A 17,351-nucleotide genomic window follows, 5' to 3' on the forward strand; every position below is an offset into this window, starting at 1 on the left:
TCATGTTCCTTTATTCTCTTCTGGTAAATCACAGTTTGTATTTCTGAAGTTTTCCAGGTGAATATTTTATAGATACAAATGTATCAAGTAGGTTGAAAGTGCCATTTGAGACACTTCTATCTTTACTTATTTAATCATTGCTTGTTTTGTCGATCACAATGAGTGCTGATTTCTCCATCTTCTATATATGTTAGTCTATTTTCTGTTCCAAATCCATTTTAAATGTATTTTGGAAAGTTGATCCTATTATTCTATGTAATATTTCACTTGAGTCACAAAGGTATTCATTTTATGATTATTTGGTCTGAAATTCATGTAGCTATTCAAGTTTTCTTTGGTTTATATTTTCATGGTATGTATTTTTCTATCCTTATTTTTTCTATTCGTGAATATCTAAACAAGTTTTCTTGGAGAGAGAGAATTGCTGGGTCCTAATTTTTAGTTGACTATGAGGAATTATTTCTTAATAATATTACTCTTTTATCCAATTATTCTTGTTTTAATTTTGTTTCTATTAACTTATTAATTATTACATGACTAATATTTTATAGGTTATCATAAGGGTAACAATAAGACATTTCTACGATTGAATTCTAATTCAAAAATGTAATACCCCTTTACATATAGAACAGAGATATTATAACTGTATTTGTCTATTTTCTCTTTTCTATCCCTTTTAAATTTTCTCAATTTGTAGTAATGTATGCTATAAAAATGGAGTATTGGAATTTTATCATTGCTTTACACATTTATATAATAAAAGAAATACAAATGCAAAAACAAAATTTAAACCTCATTTTTCCATTGTTGACAATCTTTATTTTTTTGGATAGATTCAGGTAATGGATATATATAATATGGCTAGTCACCTAGAAAGTCTGCTAAAATGTCTATGGAAAGATTATTGTGCTGGGAATAGATTTTCTCAGGATTTATTTGTCCTACAAAATATTTATTTTTCTTTGATTTGTCATCTCCACAATGTCAAGAAGATGCTGCATCTGCAAATGGGCAATCTGCAAACCAAGAACACATCACTATATTACTGTGCAACAGAAGTGCATGAGGAAAGGCCAGTGTGAGCACAGACACAAACCTCCAGGGACACATGGGCAAATTAGCTGCAGGGGGCGCTCAGGACTCACTGATCAGAGTCAATCCCAGAGGGAGGTGCACAGAAAGTTTAGGACTGCTTTCCTGCAAGGATGGGAAAAAAAACTTTCTCCATCTGAGAGTTTCTCCAGGGAACTTCTCTAATTTCAGAATTCGGTGCCTACCTACCAATGCCATCTCTAAATTTTTTTAAAATATTGTGTTATGAGGACATATTCTCCCATGGACAAAATGCAAACTGACACAGAGATGAAAAGCACTGAACCATGGTCGCCAGAATTGGAGACGTGTAGAAACTCAGTGGGACCTGTTGAATTTTCTCCAATCACACTCACAGCAGAGAACTTACTGGGTCTCCTTGACTAGAATAGTCTTTAGGGATGGTGATACCAGCCTAAAGATGGTGGACTATGGTCAGAGTCATATAGAATATGGGGACCCTTACAGTTTTTATGTCTGACCCTTCTCCTGATGCTAAAGTATGCAAATTAATATCAACACTGATCTGGTGCTTCTTTTGATTCTAATTGATTTTCTTTCTTTTTAGTTGTCATTCTCACTATTCTTTGGATTTTCCTGCTCCCTGGAAAAGGTAAACGTGGTCAGCATGATCTCAACTCCAGGGCTGAAGCCCCTTCCCTGTAATCAGTTTGGGCTCAGGCTGTGGCTACTGCAGCCATGTGGAAGAGGCTGAAGGTACTTTCGGCTTCCCTGGAAATGCAGTAGCCATTTGTAGTGAAAGAAATAAGCTTGGCTGGTTAAAATGGGAGGTGGATGTAGAATTAATTGGTTACTACATAAACTGTCCTTCTTCACCAGTGCTTTTAGGACAAGATTGTGAAATTTGTAAGAATCAAAATGGAGTCGCATGTGTTAAAATCCTGACAAACGGAGTCAGGGAAGTGTAGGGAGAATTCTCACACACATATCCCTGATAACAAGAACTATCATAAAATAATTCTTGCACAAAGGCCAACACAACCTCCCAATAATGACTTCTGCCAAGGCATCTCCTCAAAACTACTTGTCCAGCCTTAGGTTAATGCCATCTGAATTACACTGATCGTGTTACTATCACTGCTCCTCACCACAGATGCACTACCCTACTGAGTCCTGAAACCTGACTCCATCCCATACAGTAGGGCACAGATGAGGGCAATGCAAATCTCCACCAGCTCCACCCTCCTCTGGGTTGAAAAGCAGAGCACAGGGCCTGGCTCAGTGACTCCTGTGCTCCACCATGGACACGCTTTGCTCCACGCTCCTGCTGCTGACCGTCCCTTCATGTGAGTGCTGTGATCAGGGACTCACTCAGGGATAAAACATCTGTTCTCTCCTTTGTGGGCTTCATCTTCTTCTGCTTTCTCCATAGGGGTCTTCTCCCAGGTCACCTTGAAGGAGTCTGGTCCTGCGCTAGTGAAACCCACACAGACCCTCACGCTGACCTGCACCTTCTCTGGGTTCTCACTCAGCACTTCTGGAATGCGTGTGAGCTGGGTCCGTCAGCCCCCAGGGAAGGCCCTGGAATGGCTTGCACGCATTGATTGGGATGATGATAAATACTACAGCACATCTCTGAAGAGCAGGCTCACCATCTCCAAGGACACCTCCAAAAACCAAGTTGTCCTTACAATGACAAACATGGACCCTGTGGACACAGCCACATATTACTGTGCACGGGGAGCACACAGACACAGCCCAGGGCGCCTCCTGTACAAGAACCCAGGCTGCTTCTTATTGGTGCTCCCTCCCCACCAGTGCAGAACAGGAAAGTGTGACTGAGATGCCATTTCCTGCTAGAGCCTGAGTTTCCTATCACCATTAGACTCAGAGCCCTGTCTTCCTCCTTCTTCTTTACTAATAACTGGCATGTCTCCTGTTAATGGTTCAGGCAAGCAGCAGCTGTATCCTGTTTGACAAAGATTCAGCATGAAATATCTCTGTTACTTGGGCCAGATGTGTCACTGTTATGTGGCCAGCAGATTCTTGGGCTCATACCACCCCAAAGGGCAGAATACAAATCAGCAGAACATATGCCTTTATTAAACTGCAGGAAATGACATTGGAGAAAAATGTAGGGATAAGAGAGCAAGAGGAATTGTGAAAATCCAGATAATAGCTTTTCTTGTAGAGAGAAAGCTGCAATCATAAAGTAATTTTATAAAACAATAAAATAGATGGAATATGTCCTCATCATGGAGTGTCTCACAGTGTCAGTGCACAAATAAATTTCTAAAAATGTCATAGGGTAGGTGTGACACATGAGGCTTATTTCCACACAAGGAGCCCATAAATATTTCCACACAAGGAGCCCAGGTAAGTAAAAATCCAACTCTTAGAAAGGGAAGTGCCTCAACTCGACTTCAGAAACCCACCTCAGTGAGTCTGAGGAGCAGTGTGGAAAAGAAATGGGAAATCCAACAATATCTTTCTTATGAAAATCCTAGCTCATGTTTGAACACGAAACACAACTGTCCACAATTTTAGGAAAATCATCCCATGGCAACAAATGACTATACTCAAAAGCTACTAAACTAAGAGAGTTTCAGCAATGAGCAGGTCAGTGCTGATATCCCGGGAGAATCAAGGCTCTCAGGCACATTGTGCAAAACCCAGAATTGAGCCACACAATCTATGGCCAAGTGATCTTTGACAAAGGTAACAAAAATATGCACGGGGAGGAGCACACGCTCTTCATGCCATGTTGCTGGGACAATTGGACTGCCATATGCGGAAGAATGAAACTGGACCCCAACATCTCAACATATACATAACCAACAGAAAATGGACTGAAGGCTTGATTATAGGACCTCAGACTATAAACGTACTTGAAGGAAACCCCAGGAGAACTCCTCTGGACATTGGGCTTAGTAAATAATTTATGACTAAAACCTCAAAAGCACAAGCAATAACATAAAAAAATAGAAAAATGGAACTTAAACTAAAGAGCTTCCACACAGAAACCGAGTGAACAGACAAATTACAGAATGATAAAAAATATTTGCACACATTGCATCTGGCAGGGGACTGATAGGCAGAATTTACATGGAACTGAAACAACTTCACCACAACAGCAGCTATGAAAAACAACGTCATTACAAAGGACACGAGTAGGAATTTTTTTAAACAACACATAAAACTGGACCATAGATATGTAAACAATACTAAGTACCACTAATTATCAGGGAGATGCAATTGAAACAGCAAAGAGATATCTTACTCCAGTCAGAATGGCTCTTATTAAAGAGGCAAAAATAAGAGACATTGGTGAGGATTGAAGGCAAAGGGAACTGTCAGTCACTGTTGATGAGGATGTAGATGAGCACAGCCTCTGTGGAAAACAGTATGGAGATTTTTCAAAGAAATAAAAGTAGGACTACCTTTGATTCAGTAACCCCACCACTGCGTAACTACCCAAAGGAAAAATAAATCATTATATCAGAATGATAATCAGACTTTTGTTTTCCTGCAGAACTATTCACAATAGCACAGACATCAATCTATGGAATTATCCTGTGTCTAACAAAAGATAATTTTATAAAGAAAATGTTACATATATACAATTAAATACTATCCAGCCATATTAAGGAATGGAATCATGTGTTTTGCAGCTACGTGGATGGAACTCGAGGTCATTATTTTAAGTGTAATAACTGAGAAACAGAAGAGTAAACACTACATGTTCTCACTTACAAATGTGAGCTAAGTAATATGTGCACAGGGACACAGAGAAAGCAATGATGCACATTGAAGTCTCAGAAAGAGAGGAGAGCAAAAGGTGGGAGAATGGTGGGAAATTACTTAAGGGGTACGATGTACATTATTTGGATCATGGATACATTAAAGCCAAGACTACTATGAAATATATATGTAACAAAATTGCAGTCACTCCCCATAAATTTATACATATAAAATAAAAACAAATACAATTAAAATATGAAATTATTAACAGTTGATCAATAATCCTGAAAATTAAAATTTATGATCAATAAATGAAAACAATATTAGTTGAACTTCATCGAATTTTAAAACATTGTCTACTCAAGTGACTATCAAGAAAATGAAGGACAAGCTTCAGAGGAGAAAATATTTGCAAATCATGTATCTGCCAATGTAATTATAATAAGAAGCTGCAAAACTCAACAGTAAAAAGAAGCAATCTGTTTAAAAATAGGCAAAAGTTTGTGCAAACCTTTTATCAAAGAAGATGTACAGATGACACATCAGCATATGAATGTGATTTTCTATTAGAGAAATGCAAATAAAGATCGAAAGGAGACACGACTCTAGGCTTTAGAATGACAAAAAATAAAGAAGAAATGTTGGCAGTACCAGTGTCAGTGAGCATGCCAGGACCCTAGAGACTAAAATATTGCTAGTACAAAATGAAACAGGTTCTGGGGAAAACTATTTACAGTTTCTTATCAAATTAAACATGTCCTTAATCTATGACCTAGAAATCTCACTCCTGAGTATGTGCTACAAAGGATTAAAATCATATGTTCACACACGTGTATTCAGATATTTAACATTGTGTGTGTGTGTGTGTGTGTGTGAGAAACTAAAAACAACATGAGTGTCTTTCAATATTTGACACAAAGCATTGGAGGTGAACTCCAGACTTTGTCCTGAGTGAGAGAAGCCCTGCCTGAAAGATCCCCAGAGACACAGTCACGGATATCACTGTCAGCCTCGCATGTCACTGATTTGGGCTGGGCTCTCTCTGTCTCTTCCCTGATCAGGACCAGATGTTAAGCTCCACCACTTGCAGTTGCAAATTTGTATTTTCAACAATGCACTTAGGTCTAAATTGCTCTACAGACTCAACCAAACAAACATGGGTGCCTTTGAACAAACAGTGCCTGACACTTGTACTGACCCCAGGAGAACTCTTCCCCACTGTCTTTCTTCTTGGTTCTCTCCTGCAAGCCAGCAGCCCTGCAGTTTAGCCTGGATCTCCCCTGCATCCATCCATCTCCTTCCAAGCGCATTTTACCACAGCCTCCACTGTTTTTGAGAGCATTTGCGGGCTTTGTAATTCTCCACACTGTTGTAAATGAAATCAGATCCTTCAAGACCGCATTTAGGACTCTATTTTATGACTAAATTTTAGCAACCACACCCCCTGCTCCTGAGACAGACAGAGCTCCTAAATAAGGTTCTGCAGGTGGAGATTAGGAGCATTTTTCATCTTTAATGTAGGAGCTGAGTGCTCAGTGGAGGGAGGGGGAGAAGCATTCCACTTTATCAGCATGCAGATCCTGCTGGGGTGGACCCTCTCCCATAGGAGTAGGGCTGGGAACCAGGCAGTCCATGTCCTCCGTGGGACTGCACCCAGAGCAGAGGCTCCACCCATGAGTGGGACTGTGTGGAAGAAGTGAGGCTCTGGTTCTCAATAAGTCTTGTCTAGAACTGAGCCTCAGCAGCAGGACCTGTGGGCAAGGTCAGAGGGCCAATGTCCTGGCCCTGGGGGAAGAGTGTGCTCTGGTGGGAGCTGGGCAGAAGGAGTCCTGTCTACTTGGCTGCAGCCATCTGTGGTGAAATTTATATCATGCTGAGCTGGGGCATAGAAGGAAGGAAAAGAATCTTTGATCAAATATGAATATCATGGCTGACCTTACTGAGTTTTTGTAGATTATCTCGAATAAATGTTCCTTCACTTTCTGTATGCTGATAGGGCCTTTCCAAACCTGTCAATTTTTCAAAATAAGTCTCACCAGTTTCATGGAGGCATGAATATGTCAAACTCCTTATACTGTCATGTGAGATGTGGAACTGTTTCCTTCACTGGTCATAAAATAATGGGTTGACTTTTTTTCCAACACTTTACACATACCATCAATTGTCCTATTGCTTATATGGTTATAACCAAAGCAATGCTGATATTATTCATTTCTGTTCTATTGCAAGGTATGCCCTCTACTGGCGTCCACTTGCTGGCATGTATTTCCATTTGTCTGTGTGTTTTAGTAATTTGAAAATGATTGACCTAAGAGTGTGTGTGTGCGTGTATGTGTGTGTCGTGTGTGTTGTGTGTGTGTCGTGTGTGTGTGTATGTCAAGGACTTATCCTGCAATTTGCTGTTCTCTGACCTGCACTGATCTATAACTTAAAATTTCTCTAATTTTGAGGAAAAAACTATAGGGAAAGTGAGTTTGAGTCCAGACACAAACCTCACTGAAGTGGGCACAGGATTCTAACCCCAGGGGTGCTCAGGACACACTGATCACAAGAGCCAGCCTCAGGGGCAGGTGCAGATGGAGGCTAAGGTCTGGCTTCCTGTCAGCACTGTGGCTTCTTCTCCACAAAACATCCTCCCTTGAGGAATTCATCTGGACTCATGATTCTTTGCTTATCTCCAAAGTCTCTGAAATGAAAATGTTTGTTTTAATAAGAGAAAAACCTTCCCACATGTGCAAAAGACAGTCTCCTATGGTCACTTAATCTTGTCTTTAAATGTCAATTAATTATCAATGCTTCTGAAGTAAATCAGCTAAATCTATAAAATACACTTCGTTTAACTCAACCCTGCAGCCCAGCATGACAGCAGACAGGGCCAGCAAGCAGCAAGCAGAATACGGTGCATGCTGAACAATGGGTCAGAGGTAGTTAGCATCCAGTGCAAGAGAAGAAAGTGCCTGTGGTGGTCACTGTCAGGACCCAAACTCATAGCTCCAATTGTAGGTGACCCCGTGCAAAGGAAGAGATACCCTCACCAATGTTTAGTGTGGATGTCGAGTCTGATGGTGCCACACTCACACACCACGTGAATATGGAAAGATTTACCAACTCCAATTTTGAGGTGTCTGCTGAGGGCAGCACAGGCCTTTCAAGAAAGTCCAAACTGGCTCAGTAGAGCAGGAAAGAAGGCTGTCTCAGGGTTTTTATAATGGTTTGGTGTTGAAGGAATGGTGGGGCTTCCTACTAAGGGGAAGGAGCTTGTGTAATTTGAACCTAGTACTGGCATCCAGTGAGGGCACTTCCATGATTTTCTACTAGATTTCCCATGTGCGGGGGACAAAGGTGAAGGAGAGGATAAATCCTGTCGTCAGTAGTGAGGCATCAAAATAGAGTCTGATGACTTATTCTACTTAGCAACTTCAGAAAATGAGTGAAAAATGAGGTAAGTGTTCTCTCTGGGTGGACAGCAAATAGGTCTACAGAGAATACTTTTTTGAAGTATAAGCACGTAATAAAAAGAAGGAGATGAACAAATTGAACAGGGATCTTGGCCCAATGTCCTGATCTCACTCTGTGAGATCATCAGCTTTGTTGGGGGGTCTCAGGTCAGGTCCTTCTTCAATAGATCTCAGGCCTTACAGGATATATGGGAATGTCCTTTCCTGGAGCAGCCTGACAACTGGGCGGGTTTATGAGCTTATTCCTCGGTTGCAGTACATGAAAAATCACACAATCTACACATTTGGAAAAATAAGCCTTTATTTTTTATAAAAGATTACAGCCATTTCACAGGCTGGGAACACAGCCCTCAGTAAAGACGAGAGACAGGCACTCCCGAGGAGGAGCGTTGAGGCAGAAACTTTATGCTGAACGTGTTGGCTAAACAGACACAATCAATAGGTTACAGGAGGGGCTATGCATGTTCATAAAGGTGGTCATGACACATGAATATGGGAACAAACATACATGTAACATGTGACCCCTGTTCACTTAGCAGTGGGGGCTTAGCATTTAAATGTGTTGCAGTTAGGCCCTGTGTGCCAAAAGCTGGAGCAGGGACACAAAGGCCCTCAGAGCGCAGCCTCCATAAATGGCCAGAACCAGGCCGTGGTCAAAGGTCTCTGATCAGGAGAAAGTTCCTGAAATCAGTCTCGTGTCCAGTCAAAGCTGGGGTTATGGCTGTGGAACAGGGGTCAGTTAGTCAGGGGATGAGCTGCAATTGATTAAATTGTGCTTGTCTCAGGGTCAGTGCTTATTTAGCTGCTAGAAAAAAAATAACCTATTGGCAGTTAGAGCACAGTTTATTCTTTTATAAGAGTTGGGGTGAGGAACATAACCCCCGCCTGGCATGGCCTTAGGTCTTGCTTGTAACTTGGCATCTTATTGCCACAGAGAGTCTGTTCCGTCAGTCTTATGATCTCCATTTTAACGTTAGTGTTGGTCCGTGTTGTCTCTGAACCACCAAGGGGAGTGGGTATAATGTGGTGTGTCTGATCCATTGTTCTGTACAGCTGGGAACTCAATGTTTAGGTGTTTTTGGTGCCCCCTTGGCCAAGAGGGGGATCATTCAATCTCGTGGGATGACTACAATTTTACTTTTAGTTTAAAGTTTATAAATATGAACCTAAATATTGACATTCTAAAAGTCACTCCTTTGTTTTGGCTAAAAGTACCTGGCAAGAGTCAGTTTCAAGAGAAATGAGGTTCAAGAACAGTATTTTCTGATAACTTTATTTGCGATAGACACATGAGAGACTGTTGAAAAGATGTAGTACCAAAGCAACCTTAACCTGTTGATAAATAGAGTTGGTATAATACAGAAATCACTTTCAATATTTTGTAACACATGCAAACATGCAATAAGACAGCAGTGAGCACTGAGTGCAAAGTCTCTAAAGGTATGATCTTTCAGCTACCAAATAATAGGGTAATAACGGACGTATTCTGGAGGAGTTGACTGTAGTACCATAACACTAGGGGGAGAACTTTTGGCCAAGGAAGTCCAAGATTTTCTTAAATTTTTTTTTTTTTTAATTGTTTGAGACAGAGTCTCACTCTGTTGCCCAGGCTGGAGTGTGGTGGTGCAATCTCGACTCACTGTGACCTCCGTCTCTTTGATTCAAGCGATTCCTGCCTTGGCCTCCTGAGAAGCTGATGTTACAGGCGTGTGCCACCATACCCAGCTCATTTTTTGTATTTTTAGTAGAGACAGGGTTTGCCATGTTGGCCACAATGGTCTTGCATTCCTGACCTCAAGTGATCCTCCCACCTTGGCGTCCCGAAATGCTGGTATTACAGGCGTGAGCCACCACACCCAGCCGAGATTTTCTTAAAGTTTTGAAAATTTTAACTTATGGGTTACAATTTTCTTCACATTTCCCGAAAGTTGTAGACAGTATTTATTCTGTGTTATATGAGTAATTGTAATTCCTTCCATTTTATATAGTATTATAAACAATTTTAAGGCTGCTTGCTTTGTATAATGATCCACTACTATAGATAAGTAGACAGATGATAGATGGATAGATAGATAGATACATACATACGTACGTACCTCCTTAGAGATATAGATGCACACATAAATACATAGATAGAGTTACAGATATATTTTAGTTATTATGCTACTTTTTCCTTTGCCTTTACTTCCTATGTTGTATTAGTCAGGTCTCTAGGACTTAGGAGTGCATTTACAATTCCTTCCCTTGTCCGTTTTGATGTGTTCTAGAAGATGTGAGAATCCTTTTGTGTGCAGATCACTTCAAAGTCATGCACTACCCTTGCAATATATGTGTTTATCTATGTCTTTGCCTTACTGACAAGCTCTGCTGAGTGCAGTTATTTCTGCCATCTGAGCTAACTTTACACTTGGTAGAGAAATATATTCTAAATGGAGGATTCCACTATTAATTTAAATTACTAATTCATAACCTCCAGCTTAATTGTTGAGGTATAATCTATCAGAGATGATATTAGATCAAAGGTTTCCAATGAAATCTAATATAAGGGATGTGAACAAATTTTCCTAATTTAGGTAAAACAACTCTGAGCCCATTCTTAGTATCCAGCCATGTCTCCTATCTATCACACTGAATCCCACACTAACTTTGACCTAACATGTGACTTGCAAGCTTCAAATATAACGTTTTGATTGTAATGCCTCTAAATCAGGATGTGTGGTTATTTTAGCCAAGAGTAAAGAAAAGCAATTTAACTTACTATAAATGAGGAAGATTAAAACCTAATTAAAGAGAAACTGGGATATGAGTGGCTCAAGACTTGGCTCTTTTAAGAGTCTATGCACCCAGATAATTTCTTTTCTCAATTATACACACAGGCACACCCAGAATGTCAGCGTCATCTCCCATTGACTCACTTCATCTCTTTCTTCATCAGCTTGCTTAGAATTTTGGCTTCCAGCTGCATCCATGTTGCCACAAAAGACGTGATTTCTTTCTTTTTCCATGAATGCATAGTATTCCATGGTGTAAATGTGCCATATTTTCTTGATCCAATTCACCATTAATGGACACATAGGTTGGATTTATGTCTTAGGTATTAAGTGTAGCATAGCAATGAGCATATACGTGGGTATATTATTTGGTAGAATGATTTATTTTCTTCTGTGTATATACCCAGTTATGAGACAGCTGGGCCAAATGGCAACTCTGCTTTAAATACTTTACAAATCTCCAGACGGCTTTCCACAGTGCTTGGACTAATTCACATTCCACCCAACAATGTATGAGTGTTTCCTGTTCTCCGCAGCCTCGCCAGCATCTGTTTTTGTTTTGTTTTGTTTTTTTAATTTTTGGTAATACTGATTTTGACTGGTATGAGATGGCATCTCATTGTGATTTTGATTGATTAGCATTTCTCTGATGATTAGTGAGGCTAAACGTTTTTTTCATATGTCCTGGCCACTTTGTGTATATTTGACAAGTTTACACTCATGTCATTTGCCTATTTTTAAAATGTGGTTATTATTTTTTCTTGCTTGTTGATTTATATTTCTTATAGAATCTGGATATTGGACTTTCATCAGATACATAGTTTGTGAATAGCCTCTCCCATTCTGAAGGACCTCTGCTTACTCTCTTGATAGTTTCTTTTGCTCTGTAGAAGCTCCTTAGTTTTATAAGGTACCACAGACAGAATTTTGACTTGCTTCAACTGCTCTTGAGGACTTTGCCAAAATTTTCTTGCCAAAAACAATTTTTAGACAAGTATTTCTTAGGTTGTATCCCAACATTTTTATAGTTTGAGGTCTTATACTTAAATTTGTACTCCATTTTTTGTTGATTTTTGTTAATGGTGAGAGGTAGCCATCTAGCTTCCATCTTCTGCATATGGCTAACCAGTTATCCCAGCACCATTTATTAAATAGTGATACATTTCCTCATTGCCTGTTTTTAGTGTGCTGGTGTATGATCTGATGGTTGTAGGTGTGCAACTTTATTTCAGAATTTTCTATTCTCTTTCAGTGGCCTATGTGTCTGTTTTTGTACAGGTACCAAGCTATTTGGTTCCTGTGGCTTTGTAGTATAATTTGATGTCTTATAGTGGGATACCTTTGACTATATTCTTGTTACTTAAGATTGCTTTTGTTTTAAAAACTCTTTTTTGATTCCATATAAATTTTAAAATAGTATTTCTTCTAATGCTTTAAAATAATATTGGTAGTTTGATAGTAATAAGCATTGAATCTGGTAATTTATTTGAGCACCACAAAAGTTGATAGCCATAAATGACTTCATCAAGGAGTTGTTAGAAAGATCTCAAATTACTAATCTTAACCTTCCACCTAAAGGAACTAAAATAACCTCAAAGCTATTAGAGAAAAACAAAATTAGAGAAGAACTTAATGAAATTCAGATACAAAAATGCATATGAAATATCAATAAGCCCAAGAGTTTCTTCTTTGTAAAATAAAGAAGATTGACTGATAGACCCCTGGCTGGTTTTAGAAAAATAAAGAAAAAGAAGCTCCAAATAAGTACAATCAGAAATAATAAAGTACAATCAGAAATTACAACTGCTCCCAGAAGAATACACAGAATCTCAGGCTACTTTATGAACACATATTAGAGAATCTGGAGAAAATGAATAAATTTTGGAAAGCACAAAATCTCCCAGGATTGAATCAGGAAGAGATTGAAACCCTAAATAGAGCAATACCAACTTCTAAAATTGAGTCAGTAATAAAGAACCTACCAAGAAAAAGAAACCTTGACAAGATGAATTCACGGCTGAATTCCACCAGACATACAAAGAAGAACTGATGCCAGTTCTACCAAAACTACTCTAAGAAAATCAAGGCATAGAGACTCCTTCTCAACTAATTCTATGAAGCCAGCATCAGCCTTATACCAAAATATGGCAGAGACACAACAAGAGATGAAAACTCAAGACAAATAGTTCTCATGATCATCGGCTTCAAAATTCTCAATGTAGGAAATCAAATTCAGTAGTTTATCAGAAAGTTAACACACCACAACCAAGTAGGCTTTATTCTGCAGGTGAAAGGCTGGTTTAACCTATGCAAAGCAATAAATATGATTCTCTACTAAAGAGAATCAAAAGCAAAAACCATGTGAGTATCCCAGCAGATGCAGGAAAAAAGCTTTCGATAAAATCTAACAACCTTCATGAAAAAAACCCTCAAAATTATAGATATTGAACGAGCACACCTCAATCTAATGAGCCATCTATGATAAGCCCACAGCCAACATCATACTGAATGGGCAAACACTGGAACTATTTTACTTAAGAACAGAAACAAGACAAGGATGCCTGCTCTCACCACTTCTCTTCAGTGTAGTACTGGAAGTATTTACCAAATCAGGCAAGAGAAAGAAATAAAAGGCATGTAAATAAAAGGAAAAGAAGAATGCAAGCCATCTGCTTTCACTGATGATATGATTCTATACCTAGAACATATTGAAGGCTCTGCCAAAATCTCATAGTATTGATACATTAGGAATGTTTCAGGATACAACATCAATGTACGAAAATCACGGTAACATTTCTATTCACCAACAACGTTCTGGCTGAGAGTGGAATCAAGAACTTGCTCTCCCAAGAGCCACCAAGACGATGGAATACCTAGGAATACAGCTAAGCCAATAAGATGAAATATCTCTACTAGAAAAACAGCAAAACACTGGTGAAAATGTCAGAGATAAAACAAATAAATGGAAAAATAACCATTCCATGCTTATGAATTTAAAGAATAAATATAAGAAAAAGTTTTAAAATTTGTGACTAATTCTACATGGCAATGCCATTTTTTTCAACATTTGCAGAATATTGTGGATGGTAATAGCGGTTCAGCATTTGAGTAATGGAAACACCTTACAGAATCGCTTTGTAACAATTGCTTCCTGTAGTGGGTGTGCTTCAGTTACCTGATGAAAACATCAGCATGCCACAGATTGAAAACATAAAATCTGCTTATCAATTGAAAAGGCTGTAGGCTTTTGTCAAGTAATTACTTCAAGTCATTCAGAAAAACAGCAGACAGTAAATGAAACTTGTCCAAATTCCATGGATAGTAGAAGCTGAAGAAAATCCACCTAAAAGTGTCCAAAGGCCCCCGAGCCTGGGTTCCTTGCCAAGTCCCACCTTCACAGATTTTCCAGGATTTTGTTTTTAACTGATTTATACATGAGCAGGACATAACCCCAGGTGTCTTAAAATTTCTCGCACGTGTTGATTTAAGACTGTATTCAATTCAGCAATCCCATATAGAAGAGTTTAACAGAGAAATTGAATTAGTATTCATTTGAAACTATCTGACACAGATTATCTGAGTGAAGTAGATTGCCAAGAGTTTTCCATTATTTTAACTTAAAATCAGGGGCTAAGTGTCGATATTTGATAAAGACATCTTTGAATCTCTCAGGAAATTTACCTCCTGAGGGTTCAGATAAGATCGTACACTAGGTTAAGATGACATGTTTGGCGCAATGAACTGGAACAACACTCACTTTAGCTTTCATGTTACCTCTTTTTCTGCACTGACTTCCACCTTTTCCTTACTCAAGCATATGGGATGGAAGAGTGCTTCTAACAGGTCCTTAACTTGCCCATTTCAATGGATTTTCCAGAAGACATGAGAAACCACTTAGTTTGCAAAGCATCCCAAAGCCATGTCCTGCTCCAGAAACATGTGATCTCATTTCCTGGTCGTTTCTTAACCGCCACGCTCTAATCAGTGCATCTGGGCCAATTTCAAATGAGGTAGGACAATGTGTCCTAAAGTGAAGCTAACATGGTAATAGGAACTCCTGTTTGAAAACCTTTCATTTTATTATTGGGTAGGATCCATCAACATATCGCATTAGTTGAAGTTTCTCAACGGGAGTTTAATAAATATAAGGAATGCACAGAAGTGTTTCCTAATTAAAATAAAACATAACAATTACCTAGGCGGTGAGTTCAGGCTCGGTAATCTGCTATGTCCATGCCCATCACTCTGTGCACCACAAACTAATTTTGACCTCAGCAGAAGTGGGGTTAATTTTCAAATTAGTAATTTTTTTCCAATTTATTTAGATGATTATGAATGACAATTTTAGCAGAAAGAGAATCAAGGGAACTGGAATTAAATAACCAGAATTTAAAATGACGAACAATTGATCCAGATGTCAGGATGTGAGTGGCTCCAGGCCCAGTTAATTCAAAACTTCATGTGCCCAGGTTCTGTAGTTTCCCAAAATTACACATCTCCATTCCACCTTCATGCCACAGTTGACTCCCATCATGTAAGACATGGCGACAGCATTCCCAGAGGTCATATGCAATTCTGAAAATGGAATAAGCAAAGTGAGGAGATCTTCGTTTATATTCTCCTCTGAGGAGGAAGAATTGCCTCAACAGACCACCTCTCCCGCATCTGTGACTGGAACTATGTCACAGGCACACGTGGAGCTAAATCCCTCAACGGGATAATAGGGCAACATTAATCAGGGTGATCATTTTTATACTACAAAATTCATAGATGCCCCTGCATTTCAGCCTGGGAGACAGAGCAAGGCCCTGTCTCTAAGAAAAAAAGAACAACAAATTAATAGATACTGACACCAACATTTTAGATAATGAAATTTTCATAACCTAATTTTAAATACACTCATATCATTACATAAATCTTCCCAGAAATATTCCTAGTCATGTTGAGTTTCATCAACATTTCCAGTGTTCAAATCTGGACATCCAAGAGTCTTGAGGATACAGCAAAATGAGGGCAGTGAAACTAGTGTCTATTCAGCACCTGTTAACTCTGGAGTACTTAATACACCCTGGCACACCGCTGCTTCTCTGAATGGTTCACAAAGACTCCAGCTCACTCTCCATCCTCCTCAGACATCTGGCCCCTGCTTGCCCTAAGTTCACCCTCTGCTCTTAGTCTGTGCTCTGAAGTCTTCACAGAGGTGAAAATGAGCTGTCAGATGGAACTTCCCTCTCACTTCAACATGGAATTTACTGGTACATGTAACTATCTCTCTTTCCATGATGGTTGATTTCTCTTGACCTGTTCATTATGGGTGATTCTCAAAGGGATCTCATCTGAATATTTATTTCTTTGCATTTTCTCTCCATGACAATGTTGGGAGGTTTTACCACCAGCATTATAACATGATGTAGTGACCTGACACGTGTGTGGTTAACAACACCTACAAATTCAGAGCTCTTCGGTTTTATTTCCAGCAAATATAATTGCTTTCCTTCTGTGTATGAGCACATCCTAGAAACCTGTACACATCCTAGAAACCTGTACACACCCACATAGATATATACATGTCTGTAATATTTTCTTCTCTGTAAGTGAAAATTGATCTCAATTTCATACGAAGTTCATCATTTCCCTGAAGGTGAGTGCAGGTTCTTTTGCATCTGTTCAAACAAAAGGCCCAGACACCAGCTGGTGAGGAGCTTGCCTGCTTCTGGGTTTTGGATCTCTCTCTTTCCCTTTGCTTACAGATAGGTACATCAATGGGACCACCAACTACAACCCGTCCCTCAAGAGTCGAGTCACCATTTCAATAGACACGTCCAAGAACCAGTTCTCCCTGAAGCTGAGCTCTGTGACCGCCGCGGACACGGCCGTGTATTACTGTGCGAGAGACACAGTGAGGGGAGGTGAGTGTGAGCCCAGACACAAACCTCCCTGCAGGGAGGCGGAGGGGGCGGGCGCAGGTGCCGCTCAGGACCAGCAGGGGGCGCGCGGGGCCCACAGAGCAGGAGGCCGGGTCAGGAGCAGGTGCAGGGAGGGCGGGGCTTCCTCATCTGCTCAGTGCTCTCCCTCCTCACCAGCACCTCCGCTGTCCCCAGGGCTCCTCTTTCCTTATTATCTGTGGTTTTTCTTCCTCACATCCTCACTGCAGGCAAGAAAGGAGGGAGAAATTTATCTGTTTACCACTGAGGTTTTAACAGTTACTGGCACCTTTTTTTTTTTTTTTCTTCCGACAAATTCCCACAAGGCCCATTTTACATTCTTGAAAAGCAAAATATTCCAAGCCATCCCTTGATTGGTGTCATCGACTGCATCGTGTCCTGCT

General features: G+C 39.7%; 1 gene segment (V, D, J or C); it reads left to right on the forward strand.

Moving 5' to 3' along the window:
* The window catches only part of LOC105537387, a 49,148-nt gene that overhangs the window by 22,637 nt on the left and 9,160 nt on the right, over positions 1-17,351 (forward strand). Inside the window, 3 exon segments of the V gene segment in view lie at positions 2,146-2,151; positions 4,188-4,192; positions 16,774-16,932. Of these exon segments, the coding sequence occupies positions 2,146-2,151; positions 4,188-4,192; positions 16,774-16,932 (170 nt within the window).

The sequence above is a fragment of the Mandrillus leucophaeus genome, unplaced genomic scaffold, assembly GCF_000951045.1.
Source record: "Mandrillus leucophaeus isolate KB7577 unplaced genomic scaffold, Mleu.le_1.0 Scaffold1022, whole genome shotgun sequence".
NCBI classification, from domain to species: domain Eukaryota; kingdom Metazoa; phylum Chordata; class Mammalia; order Primates; family Cercopithecidae; genus Mandrillus; species Mandrillus leucophaeus.